Source organism: Pyxicephalus adspersus, chromosome 1 (genome assembly GCF_032062135.1).
Source record: "Pyxicephalus adspersus chromosome 1, UCB_Pads_2.0, whole genome shotgun sequence".
In the NCBI taxonomy this organism is placed as follows: domain Eukaryota; kingdom Metazoa; phylum Chordata; class Amphibia; order Anura; family Pyxicephalidae; genus Pyxicephalus; species Pyxicephalus adspersus.
Genome location: NC_092858.1, coordinates 47,248,048 through 47,270,953, shown reverse-complemented (window position 1 = coordinate 47,270,953; position 22,906 = coordinate 47,248,048). Strand labels below are relative to the sequence as shown.

At 37.4% G+C, this 22,906-nt stretch overlaps 2 protein-coding genes across 2 annotated transcripts in view; one reads left to right on the top strand and one right to left on the bottom strand.

Moving 5' to 3' along the window:
* Positions 1-4,957: 4,957 nt before the first annotated feature.
* Positions 4,958-15,329, bottom strand: NUFIP1 (nuclear FMR1 interacting protein 1). Its single transcript, XM_072410093.1, has 7 exons — positions 14,957-15,329; positions 11,072-11,145; positions 9,697-9,801; positions 9,044-9,106; positions 7,973-8,049; positions 5,931-6,023; positions 4,958-5,384 (listed from the first exon to the last, which is right to left on the bottom strand). Exons 1-7 carry the CDS (start codon positions 15,156-15,158, stop codon positions 5,123-5,125), a joined length of 876 nt encoding a protein of 291 aa, XP_072266194.1. The 5' UTR covers positions 15,159-15,329; the 3' UTR covers positions 4,958-5,122.
* A 223-nt stretch (positions 15,330-15,552) lies between these two features.
* Positions 15,553-22,906, top strand: part of GPALPP1 (GPALPP motifs containing 1) — a 27,074-nt gene continuing 19,720 nt past the window's right edge. Inside the window, exons 1-2 of the mRNA XM_072410082.1 lie at positions 15,553-15,681; positions 22,288-22,429. Of these exons, the coding sequence (XP_072266183.1) occupies positions 15,606-15,681; positions 22,288-22,429 (218 nt within the window). The 5' untranslated portion in view covers positions 15,553-15,605. The remainder of the gene's footprint in view (positions 15,682-22,287; positions 22,430-22,906) is intronic.

The following is a 22,906-nucleotide window of genomic DNA, read 5'->3' as shown; positions in this document are numbered from 1 at the left end:
GTATACAGTACAAAACACCATGAGTAGTGGAAATCCAAAACTGTTCTAAGAATACCATCCCCCAGGGTTGGGGCATTGGGTCTGATTTATTAAAGCTCTCGAAGACAGGGGTAGATAGACTACCATGGCTGAACATAAGCAAGCCAGCCTGGAATTAATTTTCTTAAAAATCATTTCAGGTTCGCTGGATTACCCAGGTTCACCCATGATCCCCTATCTTCTCCAGTCTTGGAGAGCTTCCATAAAAAGGCCAATTGTGCTGGTAACATGCTGTGAAATAGCTTTGAATTGGGAATAAGAAGCAACACAATTGATGGCAATATGGATAAAGCCAAAGCTAAAAGGAAATTTCAAGGGACATCCTGTTTAAGCTTGCAAGAGAACATAGAATGGGAAGGGGGTTCGCCTTGACCCTAAGTACACTGCCAACACTTCTCATTTATTTCTGTCCTTCAAACACAGAGGACTTCCCAATTGTGATGTGATGAGTGCATTAGTATTTGGGTACCTTTCTTGTCCAATCACAGGATGGGCCAGGCCCTCAAATAATTAACACTAACTCAACTGCAGTGTATTCTTTAGGTTGGTTCCAGGGAGGTTTCAGCAGACTGTACTCTCTGGAAGGCCTTGACCACAAGCAGCACAAAAATAGCAATTTTCTGGCAGTATACAGTCCTCATACTGTATTTTAAATATGTATTTCCAGGTTTGCCTGAGGTTCAGCTTTAACTGAACCATGAGTCAGTCCAACACATGTGCCTTGTGTACCACCTGGTGCAATTTAAACATGTATAATCAGAAAAGCTCTTCATGAATACTAAACATAACAATAAGTGAGCATATGGCAAACATCTTTCTGTTAATAAATTCAAGGAAAAATGTTATAGATGTGATAGAAGCCAAGAATATTTGTGGTATGACAGACTGAACATCAGTGAATTGATTGCAGTACACTGTGCAAAATATCAATAGTCTATAACTATGGTTAAAGATCAGTGCCTGTCTTAATTATGTATTCTTTGCTTGTAATATTCCACTGCATTATCTGCTATATTAGAAACATTACTGTTTTGGTGTATCCTCATTTTCCATGTAACCCCGAGCCTAAGCCAGCAGAGAGAATGCAACAACACCCCAGAGCAGGGTAAGACATACCAGGAAATTGCCCCCAACTGACACAATAATAGAGATGCAAGTAAACTTATTGCTGTGCATTTGGGACCCCTATTCATATCAGCCCAGGGCCATGTCTAAATACATTCCTGAGCCAGAGCACTGTAATGGGTTTATTCAAGAGTACCAAAATTAAAATACTTTTTTTCTGCAGGATGTTTTGGGTGAAAGGCAGAGGGACTACATTGTGCAAAATAGAAACCCTGAACAACACCTTATCCTTATGTAGGATCAAAAAGGTTATCTTACAGGGGAAGGAAACCAATTCAGACAAGTCTTGCAGAGGTGATGCCAGCAAGGAAAGTTACCTGGTCAGCAAAAAAAGAAAGTGGAATTTCTTGTGGGTTCAAGGTTCCTGGTGAAGTGCATAAATAAACAGAATAAAATTTGGTTCTACACAAGTAGCCATAGACCGCAGAAAGGAGAAGCTACAAGGAGATTCAAAAAATAGAGGGCTGAACATCTTCTAAAACTCCTAGTTGTCTGGCTTTTTGGGCTCTATTTATAAAAAAAGGAATCAGACTTTTTGTGTTCATGTGTTTCAATAGCAGTAATTGCTTCCCATGTGGGAATGTTTGATTCCGTTTTATAATTAGAGCCTTTCGAGTCATTGATCTGCAACACGCACAAAAAGAGAGAAAGAGAAAGTAATAGTTTTTAATCAACATCCTTGTCCAGGATCGATGACACAAAACTCTAATGCATTAATATCAGTCATTAACCAATATGCTTAGAAGAGGTCAGCAATGACAGCACATTTCCCTAATCACAATTTTTCTTTGAACAGTATTGTCACTTCTGAAAATATAGGAGTGAAATCTTACTGTATCAGTACAAGCTTGTCTTTAAAGTTCCTTCACCTGACAAAAGAATATTGTTAGCTTTGACACAGATCAAAACATTATGACATATTGTAATTTTTTTTTATCTACACATGAAAGGAAAAGAAAGCTAGTATGACTGATGAAACATTATGCCGGTATACCAAAACGAAATCAACAAATAACTTCAGGGCCCCTTCACATGTTCCCTTATCTGGACGCTACATACAGACAGTCCAAAAAAGCAAAACTTTTTCTGATAAGCACAACACAAAGCACAGAGAGTTTAAATGAACAGCACTATGCTCACAATGAAAGAATAGTATAATCTGTGTTACAAATAATGAGTCAAACTAATTTTTGTTGTATAATTATTCAGTTTTACAGTTCATATGCATCATTAGGCCACACTTCACTGCACTGGGGGTAATGAAGTTGACTCTGTTTCATACTACCAATCAAGTTATGGTGTGCACACAGTGCCAACTGTTATGTTTATGATGTTAAACTGGCTGTACAATAATCACATATTTTCTACACTATGTACCGGTAGCATGGGGAAAATCTAGACCATCCACTACAACTAAATAAATAACAGTTAGCATTCCCAAACCAACACACAACACACAAACCAACAGTTTTCCAGGGGCACAATAAGTACAATACACTAAATCAGTTATTAAATCATACAAATGCCTGAACTTCATAGTTGATGGTAGATCTAAACCAGATTGTACAGGGTATGGTCAGCATAAACCATACTGTCCCTCCACATAATATGGTGTAGGGAGGAGTAAGCAGTTATATTTACTGTACATTTCCGGTCCCTTTCATTGTGAGTAGGTAGGTTAGGATCTTTAAAAATATCTAGTACATTTAAAGGACACTTGCATTCTTCAATTCCGCATTCAAAAATAGTTAGGCAGCCCTAGCTAATCATCTTATAGATTTAAATCCAATGCGTTGAATTAGCGATGCAGAAAAAAAAAAAGTATTATAGCCCACATACAACTCTCAGCATGTTCTTTGTCACCTTCCTGTATTAAAACAATTTACTAATATTTAAACCATGACGAACCATAAGGAAGAAGAGAAAGACAAAAACGTATTTTTTTTTCTTTAATAATCAAAACTGGTTAACAATACAACAATATGTTCTGCTTATTGTTGCATACATTGGCAGTGAAAAAGAAGAGCATACAAAAGATGCTGTAATTTTGTACTCCACTCTGGAGAATTGCACTATAACATACACAGACAAAACTATATAAATTACATGTTTTATAGTTCCAGTACTGTGTACCTTTTTATTCAGTTAGCTTATCCCTCATACTGATTTATGGGGTAGACTTAGTGGACAGATATCTGCTCTGTCACAAATTGCACAATATGTTCCTAGAATACAAATTTTCAACACACCCCAGCAGTAGTTTAAGGCCTCCAGCTAAAGTTATGTATGTTTTTGGTGAACAGTAATCTGTTTTAACCCTTTCTGCCTTTCAAAGATAAATTGTGGTTCCAATGACTTCTAAGACACAGGAATATTGAGAGCATCAAGAAGAGATCACCAGAATAACTCACTTACTGTACACCTCCTGCCCTATCAAACCAGGTCAAAATAGTAACGAAATTAAGGCCTTCCTTGAATGGTTTAAAATGTTTGGCAAAAAAAAAAAAATATTGCTTTCTTTAAATTAAACAGCAAATGTCTCAATACAGCTGACATTTGTCTCCCAGATTTCATCATCAAAGGGTAATAACTGCCTCATGAATGGGCCTACACTAGGCTCCTTTTTAGCCACCTTGTTATCTTTCTCATTTCTTGGGTGAGCTTTAGTCTCTGTGATCCTTAAATCTTCTGTTTTTTCAATAGAATTGTCACTTGGTTGTTTAGTGCTGTCCTGGGAGTGGTCAAAAAAGTTGTTTTGGCAAATGTATCTCACACATTGTAAAATCACATTCCTCTCATGGCGTATGTCCCGTGCCAGCAGCTATAAAGACAAAAAGAAATATATTCATGAAATATATGCAAAACATCAAGCGACCCAAAGTATGATTAAAGAGAGGAAAAATATTTTCCGGAAAGTTAGAACAATTTAGAACAGTTTAGAACAATTAAAAACAAACGTGCTTTTTCACATAGGGGTGGGTAAGACTAAATACCTTTCAGCTGGACTACAACCTTGCAGGAGAGCACTGGGAGACAGTGATTTACATAAAGAACAATTCTGGAAATTAGAGCACACCGGGCTCTACTTTAGAGTGTATGTGAGGTGCTAGTAAAAATAAATAGCACTACAAAACAATCTTCTAATGTGTTGGTGCAATCACAATTCATATATGTAAATAAGACATTAATCATTTTTAAAACCTTTTTGTGTGGCTGGTATTATTTGGCTCTTTAAAGCAAATTACAGTGGCTTCCTTTTGCCTGTTCTCATTCTGGGTTTTCACGAGGATTCCAGCAAAAGGGGTTAAAACTTTTGTATATGTACAGAAGAAGGATGTCCCTACCTACCATACTTATCTTAAATGCACCTACCTGCATGGCATGAAATCTTTGCTGAGCAGCACTTCAGGTTATAAAAGTGTGGATCACATTTGCCCTGATACAGAACCAACTCTATTTAAATGCTTTTATAATAAAAATTTAGAAAGAAATCTGTAATCATTAAAAAGTAAAACGAATCAGTGAGCATAGATGTAGGGTTTATGATACTGTGAATTCTAAAAAGCTTGGGCATTAGTAAGTGACTAGTCTAAAAAACTAAAACAGATGCCAATTACTATCCCCCATAAAAACCCCACCTTCATCATAAGACAGTAATGCATATAGAGTTTTTTTTTTTTTAAATGCCCTTTTGCTTGGTACATGTCCATTTTATAGCTACAGATGCCAGTCTCTTGATTAACATTTGCACATGTGAGCAAGTTTAGATGCATGGACATTCAGACAAGCAGGATTTATGCTTGCGGTTTATCATACTGCCTACAAAGTAAAAACTAAAGATCTCTTTAATCATCATGAAAGTAACATCTCTATCTTCTTTTATGTTTTAAAATGCAGAGCAGATAATTATTGCTGTCCTTCACACTGAAAACAATAATGGTATCCAACTTTATCATTGTCAATACATAATTTGTACATATGGAAGGGACAGCTTACCTGAGTCACTGCCTACCAGCATATCCAGAGGGTTCACAGCATTCTCACTACTATGACTGGATACTTTCTTTTCAGGACCATTATCGTGCTTAGCTTCTACCCACTCTGCTTCTTGTTTCTCATTTCTGTTACACATCTTTTGGAACTTCTTTTGTTTTTTGTGTTTCCAAGATCGCTTATTCTTATTTGCACCTGGTTGATCTGTCCTCATCCCCTTCATTTTCCTAAAAAGAAAATTAGGGTCAATAACATTCTCTTCAGCCTAAATTTCCTAATTTTATTTCTTCATTTTTATTCTGGTAGGTTAAACAGACTGATTGACATTTTGTTGTCTTTTTGCTCCATTAACTGAGAATCAGTGGGAGTGGAATTTGTGCCACCTGCCACCAATATTACATCATCATGATTAGGCAAAGGTAGAAAAGCATTTTTCTGATTTACACAGTTCATCTACTATAGTTTTCCTCTACTGCTACCTTATTAAAAAAAATAGATGTTGCTTTTTTTTTGCAGCACACCACAACTTTGTGTAATACTGTACTCTAGAAATTAATTCTGATACAACATTCAAATGAAATGGCAATAGAGGACACAGAAAGATAAAACATTCATGTCAGTATCCGTTATGTGTGATATGTTATCGTTTTGGGAAAAAGGAAAAGGAATTTACAAGAAGCAGTTTTCTAATCACAATGCTTCAAGCCCTCACTTCCATCAGATTAGAGAATTGACGAGATCACAACAGCTGCTAGATAGAATGTTATACCAACCCAAACTGAGCTGTCTTCAGCACCTCCCCTCGCTCTTCTTTTTCCTTCTGGAGCTGAAGTTTCCTTGCAATGTTCTGTAATGTTGGGTAGTTTCTGCAGTTTAACAAAACACAGAGTTATGCTAATAACTGTTGGATTTGGCTTCAGCAGAGAATTCAACAGATGCAATAAAAGGGCAATGTAAATATGAGTTACTGTTGCATAGTAATATGATGTTTCACCATCGGTGCCAAGGACCTAAAATAAACACAAATTAAACCTATGCACATAATAATTGACAAACCTCTTCTACAACAAATCTAGTTATTCCTCACAACTATGGATTTGCAAAAATTTTTGTGTGTGCAGAACCCCTAGGGCTCTTGCAGGACTGCTGCAATTTATAAGGATCTGCATTGCACAGTCTGATATTTTGGATTTCACATGCCTGATAAATAGGGTTTTGGATCATAGGCTACATTTTCCCCTCATTTGGTAAAGACTTCCTTTGACAATTCCAGATAGGAAGAGAGAAGAAAAATTCCTAATAGGACAACAAATTAAACTCACAGGGGGTTTTATCTTTTTCCTACCTAATCCAAACCGAAGGTTTCTGCTATACAAACACTAAAAGCTCTGCTGACAGCCATTGGAACTTTTGTCTATACTAAAGTCTCTGAAGTTACATACACACGTCCAATGGTTCCCGCCGATCCTTTCCAACGACAATAATTGCACGTGTGTATGCAGGTTAAGAAACAGAAAACAGCAGGGGAGTATTCTACCTCTGACAAAAACTGATAACCAGCTAATGCTTATTTAGGAGAAGTCTGGTTACATGCATTATATGTATGCAAAAATATTATAGAACAGACTTCATAACTATCATAATATATATAATTCTATATATATTAGAAGCTTGATATACTGAATTGCCCAAAATAAAATATCAACTTGTATTTAGAGACCATCATTTTTATGATGTGCACTATAGTCAATATTCTGGAATATTCATGCTTGTTCCAGGTCAGTCACTCACAAAGTAGTGAGTAAAGAATAAAGATCATAGCCCTGAAATATGCATAAGCAAGCCAGCAATAAAAACTCCTGTATTTAAAGAGGGACTAGACCTGATTTAATCTTATGCCAAAAAGAAGATCAATTAGGAAAATGTTTTAAAACTGTGAATCAAACATACTGCAAAGTTTTCTACCCACTAGTGCAAATAAAAGTATGCTATATTTAAGGACTGCTTAGATGATAGTTGTCAAAGATGCCAATATAGTTTTTTTTCTCAGTTCGCATATACATTTTTTACCCCTAAATGGCTATTGGCCAAGATGGCACCATCACTTTTTTAATTGGATTTAATTTCTAAAACTTTGTTCTTCCCAGTGGTTAAGCAGTTTGCACTCATACTCAGTAATGGCCTATTCCCACAAGTCCTTTGTGTGCACAGGATTTCCATGCATTTTTAATAGCAGTCCAAACACACCTTGCTTATGTCCTGCTGTGTGTTCTTGTGTGATGTGCTTTTAAATGCTCCATGTACTTTTTTGTATACTGTCACTGAGCGCAGTAACTATGGCTAACATGTGATATTGACAGTGTGCAGCTCATTCAGATTTGTATGCTGTGATTGCTCTGTGTTCCTGGATTATTTACCCCTATCCAAAACACAGGCTTGTATGTACATTGAACACTTTTTACTTACTCTGCCCCTGGTGTGTGTTAATAGAATTGTATTAGGAACATCTAACTAAACTTCTGCAGGTCATAAACTGATTTAGGTGATCTGTGTGCTGTCAACATTTAGTTTTACTGTTTAGGTAAATAAATGTTTGTTTTATACAGCAATGGAAAAAGTTATTGTGGTGATTAACCAGAGATTCCAAAATTAAGCCCAGGTCTCTAACAAATCAGACATATTGGGGGGGGGGGTGTAGTTTTTAAAGGCTACCTACCCACATACACTATTGTTATAGTGGGGAAAAAAAATAAGGCATGAAAGGCTAATAAATGGCTGGAATGGCAGTACTAAATGAGTACAGGTGTTAACCTACTTTCTTCGCTCTTCTCTCCACTTGGCAATCTCATCTGGTGTGTCCAGCTTAATTCGCTTGGCCCCAGGTCCATGCATCTGAAAAATATAGATTTACAAGCCCATTTAATTAAACATGTGTATCACCACAATACAATATGGGAAGGTTGGGGACAATGACACAAAAGGAACTTAAGTATAGTAATTTTGGTAAAATAGGAATGTTTGCAGAACAGTACAAAACATGCCATCTTTCAATAGATACAGATCAAAAACATTTTCTTGAGAGCAACATGCTTTGTATAGATACCTAATAAACTGTAATTTTCACATACCTTGAAAATGAAAATGCATTTTATGGACATGCATTAATAAATATGTATTTTTTTTTGTTTGGTGTACCAATCAGGGGATGTGGTACTAACAAAGAATGGACCTGAATTTTTTCTATTGACTATATATTTTTTTAAATGTTAATGGATAGTTGAGACCAGTTCACCCTATTGGATATTTTTAAGTAAGAGAAGGACAGGGACGTAGATTACCAGGCTTAATTTCTTAGAAGGTAGTTCAAACTAGGGCCAATAAAATCAAATGCCAATAGGCACTCATATGCTGTTCTTTATGGGTTTATTTGTGTTTTATTTTGTTCTGTAACGTACAAATTAGTTTTTCTTCAAATAAAAGAAATATTATAGTGCTTCCCAACATATTGCAGGGAGAGTAAACCTTTTGGTCTGCCCATCACTAATGATAAGGCACAATGATTAGAAATATACAAGATATGTGGTGATCACAATGTCTCAGTATACCACACAGATTAATCTTAAAATCAGGAGATATGTAGGCTGTAAAAGAAAAATGTACAACAAAACCATTAAATAAAATGCTAACATTGAATAAACAACAAATAATATATTTGCTATACATGTAGTACTTCTACATATTAGCCAGCAGTTATTTGAGAGATTTTAGTTCACAAAGCTGGTGTGCAGAACTTAACAATGTAAATTATCTGTACATCCAATCCAGTCACTGCAAAGTCTATTTCTTCTAGCAAACAAACATACAAACAACCAGAAATACAACTTACATTTTTCCAGTGAAATTGTACCAGCTTCTCATGTGCGCTGAAACTGCAGCCCGCTTCCTGGCACTATGGACATTTATATAAATTTTTAAAAAAAAGTGTACAATGAAAAATCATAACATTCAAAGACAGAAAACTGAGTTTATTTCTGTACATTTTCCAACTATCCAAACACTGTGTATCCCCCTACCCCGCATTTACCAAAAAACAACTGAGTAGGTTAATTGCCTGTCCCCCAAGTTACGTTAGAGACAAATTGTAAGTTCCTCTAGGAAGCAGACAGCGATTTAACTATGGACTCTAAAAAACCTTGGAGGAGGAGATCAGTGCTATTGGAAAGCATATTTAAATTTTTTTATTTTCACACATCTTTAATTCAATTGTGTCAATCACAGCTGAAAACATTTATAAATAGATCACCAACTGTATTTACATATATAAAATAAATGTAATGATTTTTAACAAATAACAACTAGATCAAATGTTTTTTTTCTGCCTGGAACAGTTTGAAACTCAGGAACCACAAATGAGCATATTTGTTGGAGCTGACAAAAGAAGATACGGGCTAAAGAACAAGGCGGTTTTATCATAGCTTGGAGGCTGCTATACGTATGTACATCAAATTAAACCTTTATATGCCGCATCCACAAATTTACCTTCACATGTTGCGAGACATGCTCATCATACTTTCCCTGGTTGCGAAAGCCTCTGTCACATGTATCACAGTAATGTGTGTAATCTGGTTCCTTCTTCCGTTTTTTCTAATAGTGCAAAGCAAACAAAATATCAGGGTCTCGTTCATACAAAGGCAGTCTCAAACCATAACATGCATGCAAACTGTCTAACAAACATTCTTTTAAACTTTGCACAAAATTAAGATTGCTGAATAAAATCAATACATTCCCCTAATACATTTTATTTACTAGCCTAAATAAAATGTGTGCTGCCACTGATAATCTACTATAAAAATCTACAAGTAGTCCCTAGGTCACATAGAAGATGGGATCTGTAGGTTTGTTCTTAAGTTGAATTTGTATGTAAGTCAGAACAGGTACATTATTTTAATAAACGCAGGTAGGACAGATGTTTGTCTCAACATATTATTAGGCAGCGTGGTGTCAGTTACTGTATAAAATCCTCACAAAAAAAAAAACTTTATAGAGCCTAGACATCCATTAACTTCTAGAACAAGCTGTGCTTTGATATGCAAAAAAGAAACAACTGCAGAGTTTCTAAGATCACATTAAGATCACCCACAACCTAAGCTGTGTTTAGCAAAGGATTTCTTCTGCAAGTCATGCAAACCAACGCCCCCTCCCCTCCCCAAACCTCCTTTTGCAAACAGACAGCAGGGAAGCCCTGTTCGTATGTCTGATGTCCTTAACCTGGGGACTACCTGTATATGTATTACACGCACACACACGCTATTTACTGAACTTCACATAGCATGTGATATGCAACGACATCAGACATTATGTAGAAAACTATATATGATGTTCTCAATTACACGTTGCACATCAGGCTGTTTTGTCAACCCATCGCTGCACAAATTTTCATCTGTTTTTGTGCACTGCAATGAACAGAGTCAGTATTACAACTTACAGCCACACAGGTAGCTGTGCTTTGAAGTATAATGTGCAGCAATGCACTTGCAGAAAGTCTCATCCATGGGAGCCGATAGGCTATAAAGGGGGCTATAAAGGGTAAGCGAGATGTTTAAAAACTGGTTTATTTGGAAGCAGCACACTGGTTGGGTGGCTAAGTCCAACCATCAGGAGCTGTTTCCTCTGCCAGTGCCTTAGTTTACTTTAAATATAATTTCTATTTTCTAACTTGCACTACAAAAACAAAAAGGCATTGGAAATAAATTGCAAACTACAAAGCCACTGCTTTCCGTAAGCTAACAATAATGCAAAAGCTTTTCCTTACTTTTTGCAGAAGTTTCAGTCTTAGCAGATGAACAAACACACACAACCATGTAACACACAAACAAAACATTTTTTTTTGTTTAATATTATTTGAGTTTATTACCCTAGGTCCTTGGTTTCCATAAGAACCGTTTCCTAATTGCATATGGCTTCCATGACCATACTGCTGAGGCCCACCTGTAAGAAAGAAATTGGATTTCAGATGATGAAAGGCAGATAAATGACATTAGTTATCTAACGGTAACAATCCTTTCCTTATATATTTCACAAGCCTCCGGTCACTTGTTTCCATAGTAACCAATCCTTTTTCGAATTGCAAAAAGAACCGTGGATATAGAAGCGTTGTGATCCACATGACATTTCTCATTAGACATGCCATGATAATTTGGATGACATTTTAATCCACGGATCTTATGGATACTACTGGTTATATAAATCAACAGAACGGCAAGCGTTAGAAATACAACATGCATATGCTGTTGAAGTCAAATTATTAGGAGCTTGTGGAACTTGTAAACTGAATCCATAAACATTGCAAGTTCCCCCAGCCTTAATTAATCGTGTGTTTTGCTGCCAGGCTAAATAATTAGGCTATACATTCTCTGGGTAATCCATGGAGCTAGAAAATTTCTACCCCAAAGGGTCTTCTACCTGATTTCTGGCAAATATATTGCCTCCAGATATTCCTTCATATATCAATACCGATAATATTTTTTACCACAATATTTTTTCAACCTGTAAAGTAAAACATAGCTAAATACAACAGACTCATATTTGTGCAATATTCCAAGTTAAGCAAGACATATTGAGGGTTTCTTGTTATTGCAGTGTTAAATTCTTGAAAATGTTGATTAATTCTGTATTAAGGAATAGGATTTACTGTCACATTTATATGTGCTTCAAATAGTTATTTTAAATTAAAAGGATGATAAAATAAAGGTAACTTATGCAAATACCGGAGCCTTAAGTAATGACATACTAATTCATAGAAATGAACCAGTTAACATAATACCGAGCACATAACATGTCTTTGGCAGCCTTAAAATAGTAAACGTTGGCTGACTGATAGGGGGACAAACAGGGATTTTAGCAGCAAATTTTCCCACAATGTCATTTTTTTTGGGGGGGGGGGGGGAAGTGTATTAAATGCAATATATAAATTTACCAATAAGTGTCAACGCTAGGAAATACTGTATTTTTAGAGCATTCCAAAAGAACTATCCAACAGCATAGTACAGAACCCCCAAAGGTCAATATTGACTATATTCTCAGATTTGTTTTATTGGCTGTATTAGTGCAAGGGTGTATCCGTCTAAAACTAAAATCCAGATTTACTGGTTCAAGTGATAATGTAGGGAATCTATGCAGTGATATCAGTTGAATGTGTTAGTGAACCATAGAAAAAAGCAGCACCCACACCTTTGAAATAAAAACCAGACGGTCATCAAAAGGATCCCGATTCATGGGCATGATATGATGATGGCAGAAACTGTCATTACACTAAAGCAGTGATTTTCAACCACTGTTCCGTGGCACACTAGTGTGCCGTGAGAGATCTTTAGGTGTACCGTGGGAAATTATCCAATTACCATTGTCGAGTGCCTGTGCTGTAGTGACTGGCAGAGTAATGTAATACTCTTCCATGTCAGTGGGTGGCTTTTATAAATAGAGCCCTTAGTGTTATGAAGTCTGGCGATACCCAATTTCTGTTTTGTCTGCTAGTCTCCTCTGGTATAAAAGTCGGTAGTGGCAGCTCATGTGTACAGCCATGGATTTAGGACTGGCTTGGAGAAAAGTAATTAACAAATTGGCGTCATTGTGTTTACATCCTATTTTACAAAACGCTTTCCTGTACTGCACATGCTGGGCCCTGTCTTACCTATCCCTAACCTTTGCATGACCAGGGTCATTGTCTGCGGGACAGGAGAATGGTCGGTATGACCCAGGACCCCAGACCCCAGGATGTGACATTCATAAGTTAGAGTATCTAAAGCTGCATACACACCTGCAATAATTATTGTTGGAAACGAATGACTAACCACAGCTCGTCCGATAATCATTAACAAAAAAAGTGCACAACGACGCTGATGAACGAGGATTGTCGCTGGAAATAAACGACCGTCCTGGCAGGTCCTAGCGTGTGTACATGGATTATATTTGAACAATCGTATCATTACAGCATGTTCAGAATTGTGCACAATACAATCATTCAAAAAAAGTGTGCATAATCGTTAGCCGTTTTTTTCTAATGTCATTTATTGCACGTGTGTACCTAGCTTAAATGAAATTCCACCTCTAACACTGGAGGTATTAAAAGCTTACAGCTTTGGGGTAGTGGGAGTGCGGTAGCAGCTTTCCAGCTTCAAGGGCAGTAACAGAGAAAAAGCCCCCACCCACATCCTTTTTTAAGCTGGGTGGGAAGAAATTGTAGGCGGGTGGAAGCCCCTAAATTGTGACCTAAATCTCAAGAGCCACCCAAAAACAGCCAGGTGCTTGCTGAAAGTGTCAGGTGGTGTGTCCGGCTAAAAAAGGGGTAGGGAAAATACTGGTGCAATGTGATACGTGTGCTACTGCAAACAAACACAAAATTCAATTTTTTGTTGCAAAATGGAACAGATATCAAACATGGTAAAGCTAAAAAATGATGTGTAACCACAACAATGCATCGATCTATGATATCCAATATTGTCCATATGGGATGCTTTACAATCTTTAGGGCTCATCAGTTTAGCGAACTCTAAAAAAACTGCCCCATAATAATTTCTTCTCACTCACATTCATATCAAATTGTGTTATGTAGCCATTTATGTAGACTTGTGAAACACTTTTTTTACTCTAGTAAGCTAATTTGCCTCAGTGTGGTAGTAGTGTGAGGTTAACAACCCCCAAGGCTTCCCCTGCTTTCAGCTTTCATTTGACATCTATGACCGTGAAGTACTCAGTACTTTGGTTTTAAACATTGGTTTAATAGCAGGTGTTACTCAATTCCTCCACTGGGTGGTGCTGTGTTTGGTTTAATTACCTATAAACGTGTAATATCTTATAAATGAAAACAAACACAGCGCCATCTGCTGGGAATGCAGAATCTGCTTGATGTGGAATTCAAAGCAGGTCAACTAAAGTTTAAACCCATATGAATTTTAAATGTCTATAGAACTGGTGCCAGTGAGACAAGCCAAAAATCCATAAACACAGGATCTAAAAAGGGGGGCTGCTTCCAGTATGGGGAAGCACAATGCTACCCCCATGTAACAGTGCACAAACCAGGAGGGCCAAATGCCAAGCCTTAGAAGGCAGGGTCATCATCTAACTAGGGACATTAGATTGTGAGCTCCTTTGAGGGACAGCTAGTGACATTACTAGGGACTTTGTATAGCGCTGCGTAATATGTCAGTGCTATATAAATACTGTGTAGTAATATTAATAATAATAATAAATAAACAGGGGCGCTTGCACTGGTAACAAACCAAACTTTTGGATTTCACTGTCATTCCTTGTGACATAGGTAATCAGGACAATAGGACTGAATCTCCCCAACATGGTCACACACAGGAATAAAAACATTCACAACTTTTCCAAAAGTCTAAAGTCTAATCTAAAATAAAAGCTGGGGTCATATTTTGTCCCCCCAGGCTTTACGCTGCCTCTTATTAACATGCTAATAAACCTATAGAATAAAAGGTGTTTTAATGGCAAACCAGATTATGTTGGCAAGCCAGAAAATGTTCAGAACAGATTATCAAATGATCAGATGATGATTGGTAGTAGGACATGGCAATGCATTGTAACATAATCCCAGGCACAGAAGTACTATTCATAAATCAAGTAGATTAGAAAAAGCAGTGCTAGGGTGGATCTGATTTTCTGCAGCTTCTAATGCACACGTTAGAGGATAGAATGTGCCCTTCAGGCTAGTAAATTGCTTCTTACCACCAGTAACAAGGCTTAGTGATCCGGGCATTGTAGGAAAGAAGTTCTCATCACCTACCTCGAGGCATGTTAGGGTAGTACCCGGTCTGGGGGGCACACTGGTTCCATACTCCATGCCAGGGGTTCTGAGAAGGCGGCCAGTGCCCATAGGAGGGTGGTGGTGCTGGGGGCCAGGATCCATGAGACCCCGAGTCTGGGGGTGCTGCAAACATCGGGGGGCGAAGCACTGGAGACGGATAAGGAGCACTCTCCTGCTCCATGCTTGAAACATGCGGAATGACAACGTGCGTGCTCCTTTCACTTCCGGTCTATACCAAAACACGCAGCCTTCAGCTTACGTTGTCCACTGACACATCTATAACCCGCGTATAATTCCCTAACCAACGCACACTAACATGTTCAATCTAAATTACAGAAACACAGGATAAAATACAACCAAAATAAAGGTTTGCCCGATTAAAAAATGGCGGAAATCTGAAGTCACGTGCTGGCATGAACTGGTTACGTCACGTTCTTATAATCAGCGGGAGCCCGGCGTTCTAAATTCATTAAATTCTGAGCTGCCTGGTGATAATCATGACAACAAAAATCCCATCATCCTATTAGAGAATTATTATCCATACAGGTTTTGATTTGCTATTTCAGAACAGGGTCCGGAAATGTCGCATTATAGTGACGTCAGATTCCTGCGCTTAATTTAGTTCAAGATGTCCCGGGACATAATTGGTCCAGCTTTACCTCCGGGATTTCGTACTGCTAACGATGAGGACGATCAGGAGGAGGGTGAGACCGGGGGAATTACGGCAGTAGACTATATGAGGGGGCGCAGTGTAAATTGGCATACAAGTGCTTAATTAAAGTGGCCAATCAGATTACAGCTGTCATCTTCTACTGCAATTTGATTGGCTGTGAGGTTCAAAGCTCCACTAACCTTTGCAGATTGTATGTTTCACATGTCAGGGTTGTCTTTGTAGGTTTATTCCTAAAACTCTAATTTCAGTATCAAAGTGCTCTGCATGTATGTGAGAAACAGCAACTCTGAGCATTAAAAGCGGACCTGGCTGCAATACTCACCTCCTCTCCTGTGCTGCTCCCTGTAAACTACAATGCCGTTTAGTATAGTGCTGATCCCATCCTGGTTATTGAGTGAGTGCTGGACATTATAGTGGCCAGGTAGTTATTCCTCATTACATGGGCACCATGGTGTGCAGAAACAAGGACCACCCATAACTGTTGCTGCAATAAAAAAGGACCGGTGACTGCGTTGGTCTGCAGGCAGGAGAAAATGTAAGGCTAAGGCTAGGTACACATGTGCAATAATTAACCTTTGAAAATGCAGTGCTCAACCCAGAAATTTTTTTAAGCCTGGTGGGAAGAAATTTTAGGCGGGTGGCAGCACCTGTATTGTGACCAAATGCTTCAGTAACCACCCAAAAACAGCCGGGTGGGTGCTAAAAAGTGGCGGGTGGTGCGCCCAGCTAAAAGGGCACCTGAACCTTGAAAATGCATGATCCACGATTATTCCCGATTTTTTTGAATGATTGTATTGTGCACAATACTGTACATGCTGTAAGGATATGATCGTTCAAATATATTCCACCAATAATGTACACACTCTAGATACGATCGTTGAAACGATGCAGGAAGTGACAGTACAGGAGAAAGTGTATCATAGGAAAAATCCACGATCACTGAACGACCATACACACAACAGATTACGAATCATCATTGATCAGTCGTTGTGCACCTTTTTTGTTAACAATTATCGAATGATCTTTCATGGATTATTGCTTGTGTGTACTCAGCCTTAGGGAGGAGAAGGGGTGCAGTTGCGATTGTTTTTGAAAACATTTTCTTCTCTATCTGCATAGCAGCCTGCTCTTTATTACTGATAATTCTTTCCACCAACATTTACATCTGTTGCAATCCTGGGGAATACCAATTACTTCATCATATAAAGAACTCTGTCTTCCTGCAATAAGTCAGTTGCCAGACCAATATGGTGCCCTTATGGATACACAATGCTGTTTAAACACCAAAAGAAAAATATAATTGTTGATTCAATCAAGCTAATCATCGGCATGTAAGAAGCTCTCTGGTCAGGGCAATTAGATCTACACCACAAATGATAAAAGCTCCCTGTGCTCAAAACTAAGGCTGCAAACACACGTGCAATAATTGTCATTGGAAACAAACAATGAAAACGAGTAACCCTTCTGGTGGGTCCTTCGGTGATAGTGGATTATTTTGTGATACACTTTCTCCTGTACACGTCTCTTCTTGCATCGTTTGTCTTCATTTGTATATATTTATATATACAGCATGTACAGAATCGTGCACTATATGAGTACACACGTCACATGATTCTTGCCCGATGCAAACAGTCGGGCCCGTCTCAGGTAAGAATATGACATGAGTGACTGATGAAATGCATCCTAACCAATGAGTACATCCACAAGACACACACAAAAGCTTGAGAGTGCACCTAGTTTGCCTGCCCAATGGGCCCTAATCAGGGTTCAGTTTACAGCAGGAAAGGCTCCTTAAGGATCCCCTTCTGTCACTACATACACAAGCCAATTATAAAATAAAAATTTATTGCTGACCAACAAGTTTATAAGGACTCTTTTTATTGGTTCTGATGGGCTAACATTGTAGCATGGGAATGCACGGAAAGCCAAGAATTGGCATTGGATGCGATATTTATCTAATGAACTACTAGTTGCTTTTACCAGAATGGGCAAACTATAGATTTATTTCAAATACCTTTCACTAACCAGTAACATGCTTGGAGCAGGAAAAGGGGAGAAAAGGCAATATCTCATATATGGATCAATATGAAGAGGAAGAATAGGGCTTTTATGGCCAAAGTGTTTATTATAAAGTAATTTTATTACACATAAACTGTTCTAACATAGGTCCACTATCCTAGAAGTATATCTCTTTTCAGTGAAATTTAAGAACAATCAGTTAGAAAAAGATGAAACTAAATCATTGATGGGATTGATGTCCATTTAGTCCATTGATCTTTCATTTCTGGGGCTTGGTGTATAAGATTGTTCTTAGGGAGCTCAGTACTTCTGTCTAGTGAATGTGTAGATGTCTTTTAACATTGCAAAGGGGTTCAAAATTAAGTTTCCACAAGAAGTTTTGCCAATACTTGGAATGAGAGACTGTGCTATAGTCTCTGTTACTACTTCAGGTGACCCTAACCACGGAGGAGGGCTGGGATTGCTGAATATGGCAATGCAGCTAGAGCTGCTGCTGGGCTGAGATTTTGTAAATATTTTAGATTATAAGGTTTGAGGCAAGAGGATCTGCATTAGAACTGATCATTTTTGAGAAGTGATCTCAGCAATGGAATTCTTCTTTAATTAAAGCACTAGTTAAGCACAATGATATTATATTCTCTTGGGTCATTTTTTCTGAGCTAGTCATGCTGTCTTTTTAAGAGCTTGGCTGATCTCTGTGTAGACATACCTGGCTTATATTACATGTTTGCATCAGCCATGGTTGTTGTCTTTGTATATTGTAAATTTTACAAAAATAAATAGTTTTAGTTACCAAGTCCCTGGGGAAAGGCTATAGACTGCATTCAGTGCTAAGCTGTTCCAACAGGCCTTCCAAATCAATAACTGTCTTCCAGGTTCTTTGTGTAGAAAGCATTTACTTTTCTTTTCACCAAAGATTTTAATGAAATCCCAGTGACAGACAGACTTAAGATCTTTCATTGTCAAAAGCGTTACTTGGGTGTCATACTTTTCCACTAGCACAACAAGGTTTTCAGCCCAAGCATTGCTCATGCCTTCTCTGACAGTCAGGTTTAGTTACTGGCTAAAGTCCATGAGTTCAGCAACAGTCGGCTAGCTGCAGAGGGCAGAAGTGTACCAGCGCAATGTTCATGATGACAAAGATCTCTGAATAAGAGACACCGAGGTAGGGGTTAAACTCACATCACTCCGGTCTGATCACCTAACCCATGTTTTTAATCCAGCAGTAACCCAAGAGTTTCTAACAAGTGTTGGAGGTACTACTACTTTTCAGAATACCACATTAAAGTTTTGGAAATACAAAATCAAACATAATATAAACAAATATAAGTTACACGTAGGCATTGTAAAGGGATAATTCATGTATCTTTTGTGGAGTTTTAATTTATTGTTCTGATATATCATAGGAATTTTTTTTTTACAGTTTAATGTCTCTACATTTGCTGCATGGTATTTCGATTTTTTTTTTTTTTTGTTATCTTGCTAGTTTGAGGTCATATTAAACTGGCTGTATGAATATTTCTTGTTAGTCATAATGTGTCTACATTATAAATTTAGAGGTTTTAGTTTGGATTAACTTGTCAACATTTCTACAGTTTTTCTTTTATAAATTCTTTATTTAAAACCAAGCAAAATGAAATGATGTCATGACAATTATACAAGATACGTACACTACAAGCAACAAAAGAGAATATATTTTAGTTTTTGTAAAGGACAACAAGTAATAGCTTATGAAACAGGGGCTTTTGTTTAAAAAAAAAAAATCAAGCAGGGAATAAGAGTACGCCAAAAGGCTAATCTAAACTGGACTGGTTAAGAATGTAAATCAGAGAAGTATAGCGTGGAGTGACAAGGAAAATAACACATAATGTTAACATTAAGTTTCAGAGAACAGGATGTAGAGGAGTAAAGTGGAGTATTACTGTACTACAGACAAGGCAATAAGTGAATTGCCAAAGTAGATATAAAGTAGGAAGAAAGTGGAGACTATGGAAGGAAAAAGGTTCATAGTAGAATGCCTAATCCCCAGGCTTCTTAAAGTGGAATTATAGTTCTGCATTCAAAAATTAGGAGCAGGATTTTTTTTGCAAAAGGGACAGGTGATAAAATGTATCCATTACTGTGTTTGTAACATAGCCAAGTAATAAGTGGCTTTTATTCCACCCTTTAAAAAGAGGGGTAAACTTAAGTTGCTGGTTGTGCTCGGGTTTGCCTCTGAGAGAACGATCATTCTGGGAGGGTTCTAAGACGGTTTTACACATCTAGCATGTCCAGGATACAGGCCCAGGTACAAGAGTCCTTCTATACAAAAAGGTGAAGCTGGTACGCCTATCTGTAAGCTCTCCAGCGTGTCAAATTTCAAAACACACAACAACACATAGTGTTTTTTATTTATCAGATTTTTCCGAAAACTGTTGAAATATATACACCACAGCTCCCACAGAACTTCAGTGCATGAGGGTGGCCAGGCAAAGTACATAGATGTGTCTGCATTGGACACAAGCTAATGGGTGACTTTGTTTGATCATGGCAATAACATGGATTATCAGATGGGTATAAGTATTTTTTTGAAGGGTTGGAAAGGTTTGGGGGGACACCAGGCTTTCAAAGGTTAGCTCCTCACATGGCTATTCGTGCAATGCACCTCTGAAAATGTTCAGATTGTGTATTCTTAGTTTAAGTTCAACACCAGTAAGTAAAAATCTAAAATGATCTAAACCTGAGTTTTATTTAAAGTTATCCGTCCTTGTAGCTAAATTTGCCAGAAACCTAGGCAATAAGTCATGTGATCTACAGTGGTACCTCGGTATAAGTCCGCTTTGGAATAAGTCCAACTTGGTATAAGTCCTGTTTGAACACGAAAAATCTTGCTTGGTATACAACCTTTGTGCTAGAACTTGTATGGGTCAAAATGAGTCCTAACACCACGTGCTACCCTTATTTACCTCTCTCAAGACAAAGCCACAACTGCCCACGAGCGTCAGTACACCAGTTGCCACCATTCAGTGAACAACCCGCTCTATAACTCTCTGTGAATTACATTACATCTCCTCCTCCTCCCTTCACAGCACCATCCTAGTAGGCACTCGACTCTTCTCAGCAAGGTAAAGTGAGGTTAAGTTTTCATTTATTTAATCTAATTGCTTTTGTATTTATGTATTTTAGTATTAAGCAGTGTTTAAATTATTTCATACAGCCCCATCAATGTATATTATGCCAAAACAATGAGATTTTTTTTCATGGGAACACGTTAATCATTTTCCTTTTATTTATAATGGGAAACATTTGTTTGGTATAAGTCATGTTTGGTATAAATCCAAGGATCTGAAACAGATTAAGGATTTATACCAAGGTACCACTGTATTTTGTAGGGGGTCTTTCAGCCAAACCTGAACATTAATCCCCTCCTTAAGTATAGAACGCTTGGACAAATTCAGTTTCATCCTTACCATGTAGAGATACAAATGTAAATCCGTTCTCTCACCTAATTCTTCTTGTTTGCCCTTGTCCACTGCAGGTCTTGTGAACAAATATACCTAATCTGAGAATGACTATATGGATTTGGGGTTTTTATTGTGTGGCTGTATTTTGTGCTTGAACAGTTTGGGGATTGTGAGATTGATAAATTAGGATACTAGAAGAAATAGGGAAGTCTCATTTAAATTGCCTTGTTTTCTTCTTGTAATCTCTCTCCAGCAATGCATGAATAGGATTCTGGTCACTGTGGGGCACCATATGAATGTTCTTTTTCTCTTTATTTAAAAAATCCTTGTATATGTATTCAATGGGTGAATAAAAGGTATCAACACGTTGTTCTTATAAATCAGTAGTTATCAAACATTGTAGTTATTTTATCTGTCAGTGGGAGTGAATTACTTCCTCAGGTTAGCTTCATATCATGTGTTTTGGCATCTCATGGAGCAGATGTTTCAAGGCTTTGTGCCAAGCACATAATAAATAAATTGTGCTAGTAACAGCAGAATGTGAAGTGTCCCTGCGGTATAGACAAGCTGCCAATGAGAACTCTGTTTCATAAGTGTATCGCAGAATGAAGTCTGTACCTAAAAGCTATATTTTTTTATTGCTTATTCATCTTTGGGCTTCTTGACATTGGTTTTATTTGTGAAAACAATGCTCCAAGCTTTATCTTCTTTCAATAATATCCACGTAGAATTAACTATTCCCTGAACATTTTTGAAGCCTAGTATATTGGCTATAAAAAATGGCTATTTCTATCATTTACTAACATATTAAAACACATTTAAGATTTTATTTTCCTTGATAAGTCACCTTTTAGGTAGAAATGACATTCTAGGAACCAGGTCCAGTCAAATCATTTTTTTTAATTGTTCCTGTGACCAGAGCTTCACAAATTGTGGAATATTTATTATTTATAATACATCATATCAACACCCCTTTTAGCTTGTCATACAATTTAACATCCCAGCCTCTGCACTCCATTATGGCATGTTTAATTCATTAGACAGGCTAAGGCGGCATGGTAAAACTTCATATCACTAGCTCTAGATTCCTAACAGTTATGGCATTTGGGAATCTTGCGGACTTGATCTAGGTCACATGGCCATGCTGATATCCTAACATGAATTGTTATTTATAGTTGCAGGTCCTGTATTGCCTCCTGGCTACAAGTACAGCCACAGTTCAGATTCCTCAGAGGACAGTGATCAGGAGACTTCAACAAGCCACAGGCACCACAAGAGACATTCTACCAGGAAAGACAAAAATGATGCAATAAACAGGTCTGCTCAAAGAAATGTAAAATTTAGAAATGACTCTTTTCCTATTTCTACTATCAGGAGTACTAACCAAGTGAATAAAGATATATATATAGGTCAAAGTTGACCATAGCTGTCTAGACTCTGACTCTAATCTTACTGTAACTTTAACCCATATTTCAAAGTGTACCTGGCCAAAAAATTAAATCCTATATACCTACTATTATACTGTTCAACAAACATTTTCTTGCCAAACAGATAAAAGTCATTTTAGGTTATGTTTAATGCACAGATTCCAAACATTGGAATTGGTATTGCTACATTGGCTCTAGTTTTTGAAATAATGACCTCAATTATAACCTCATGGAATACTAATGAAACATGAAAATTAAGCAGAATTAAACTAGATATGCCTACGTATACAAAATTAAATTTTTGAAAAACTTAATGCCAATTTATTCTATATTCAGTATATTTATAGAACTAATTACAAAGAAGTCA

Bases quoted from the DNA above. Each gene is read 5' to 3' on its own strand.
- NUFIP1 (XM_072410093.1), bottom strand. From the start codon at position 15,158: ATGGAGCAGGAGAGTGCTCCTTATCCGTCTCCAGTGCTTCGCCCCCCG. The intron at 11,146-14,956 runs GTAGGTGATGAG...TCTTTCTTACAG, and splicing joins CTACCCTAACATGCCTCGAG to GTGGGCCTCAGCAGTATGGT. The intron at 9,802-11,071 runs GTAATAAACTCA...TTGCACTATTAG, and splicing joins ATGGAAACCAAGGACCTAGG to AAAAAACGGAAGAAGGAACC.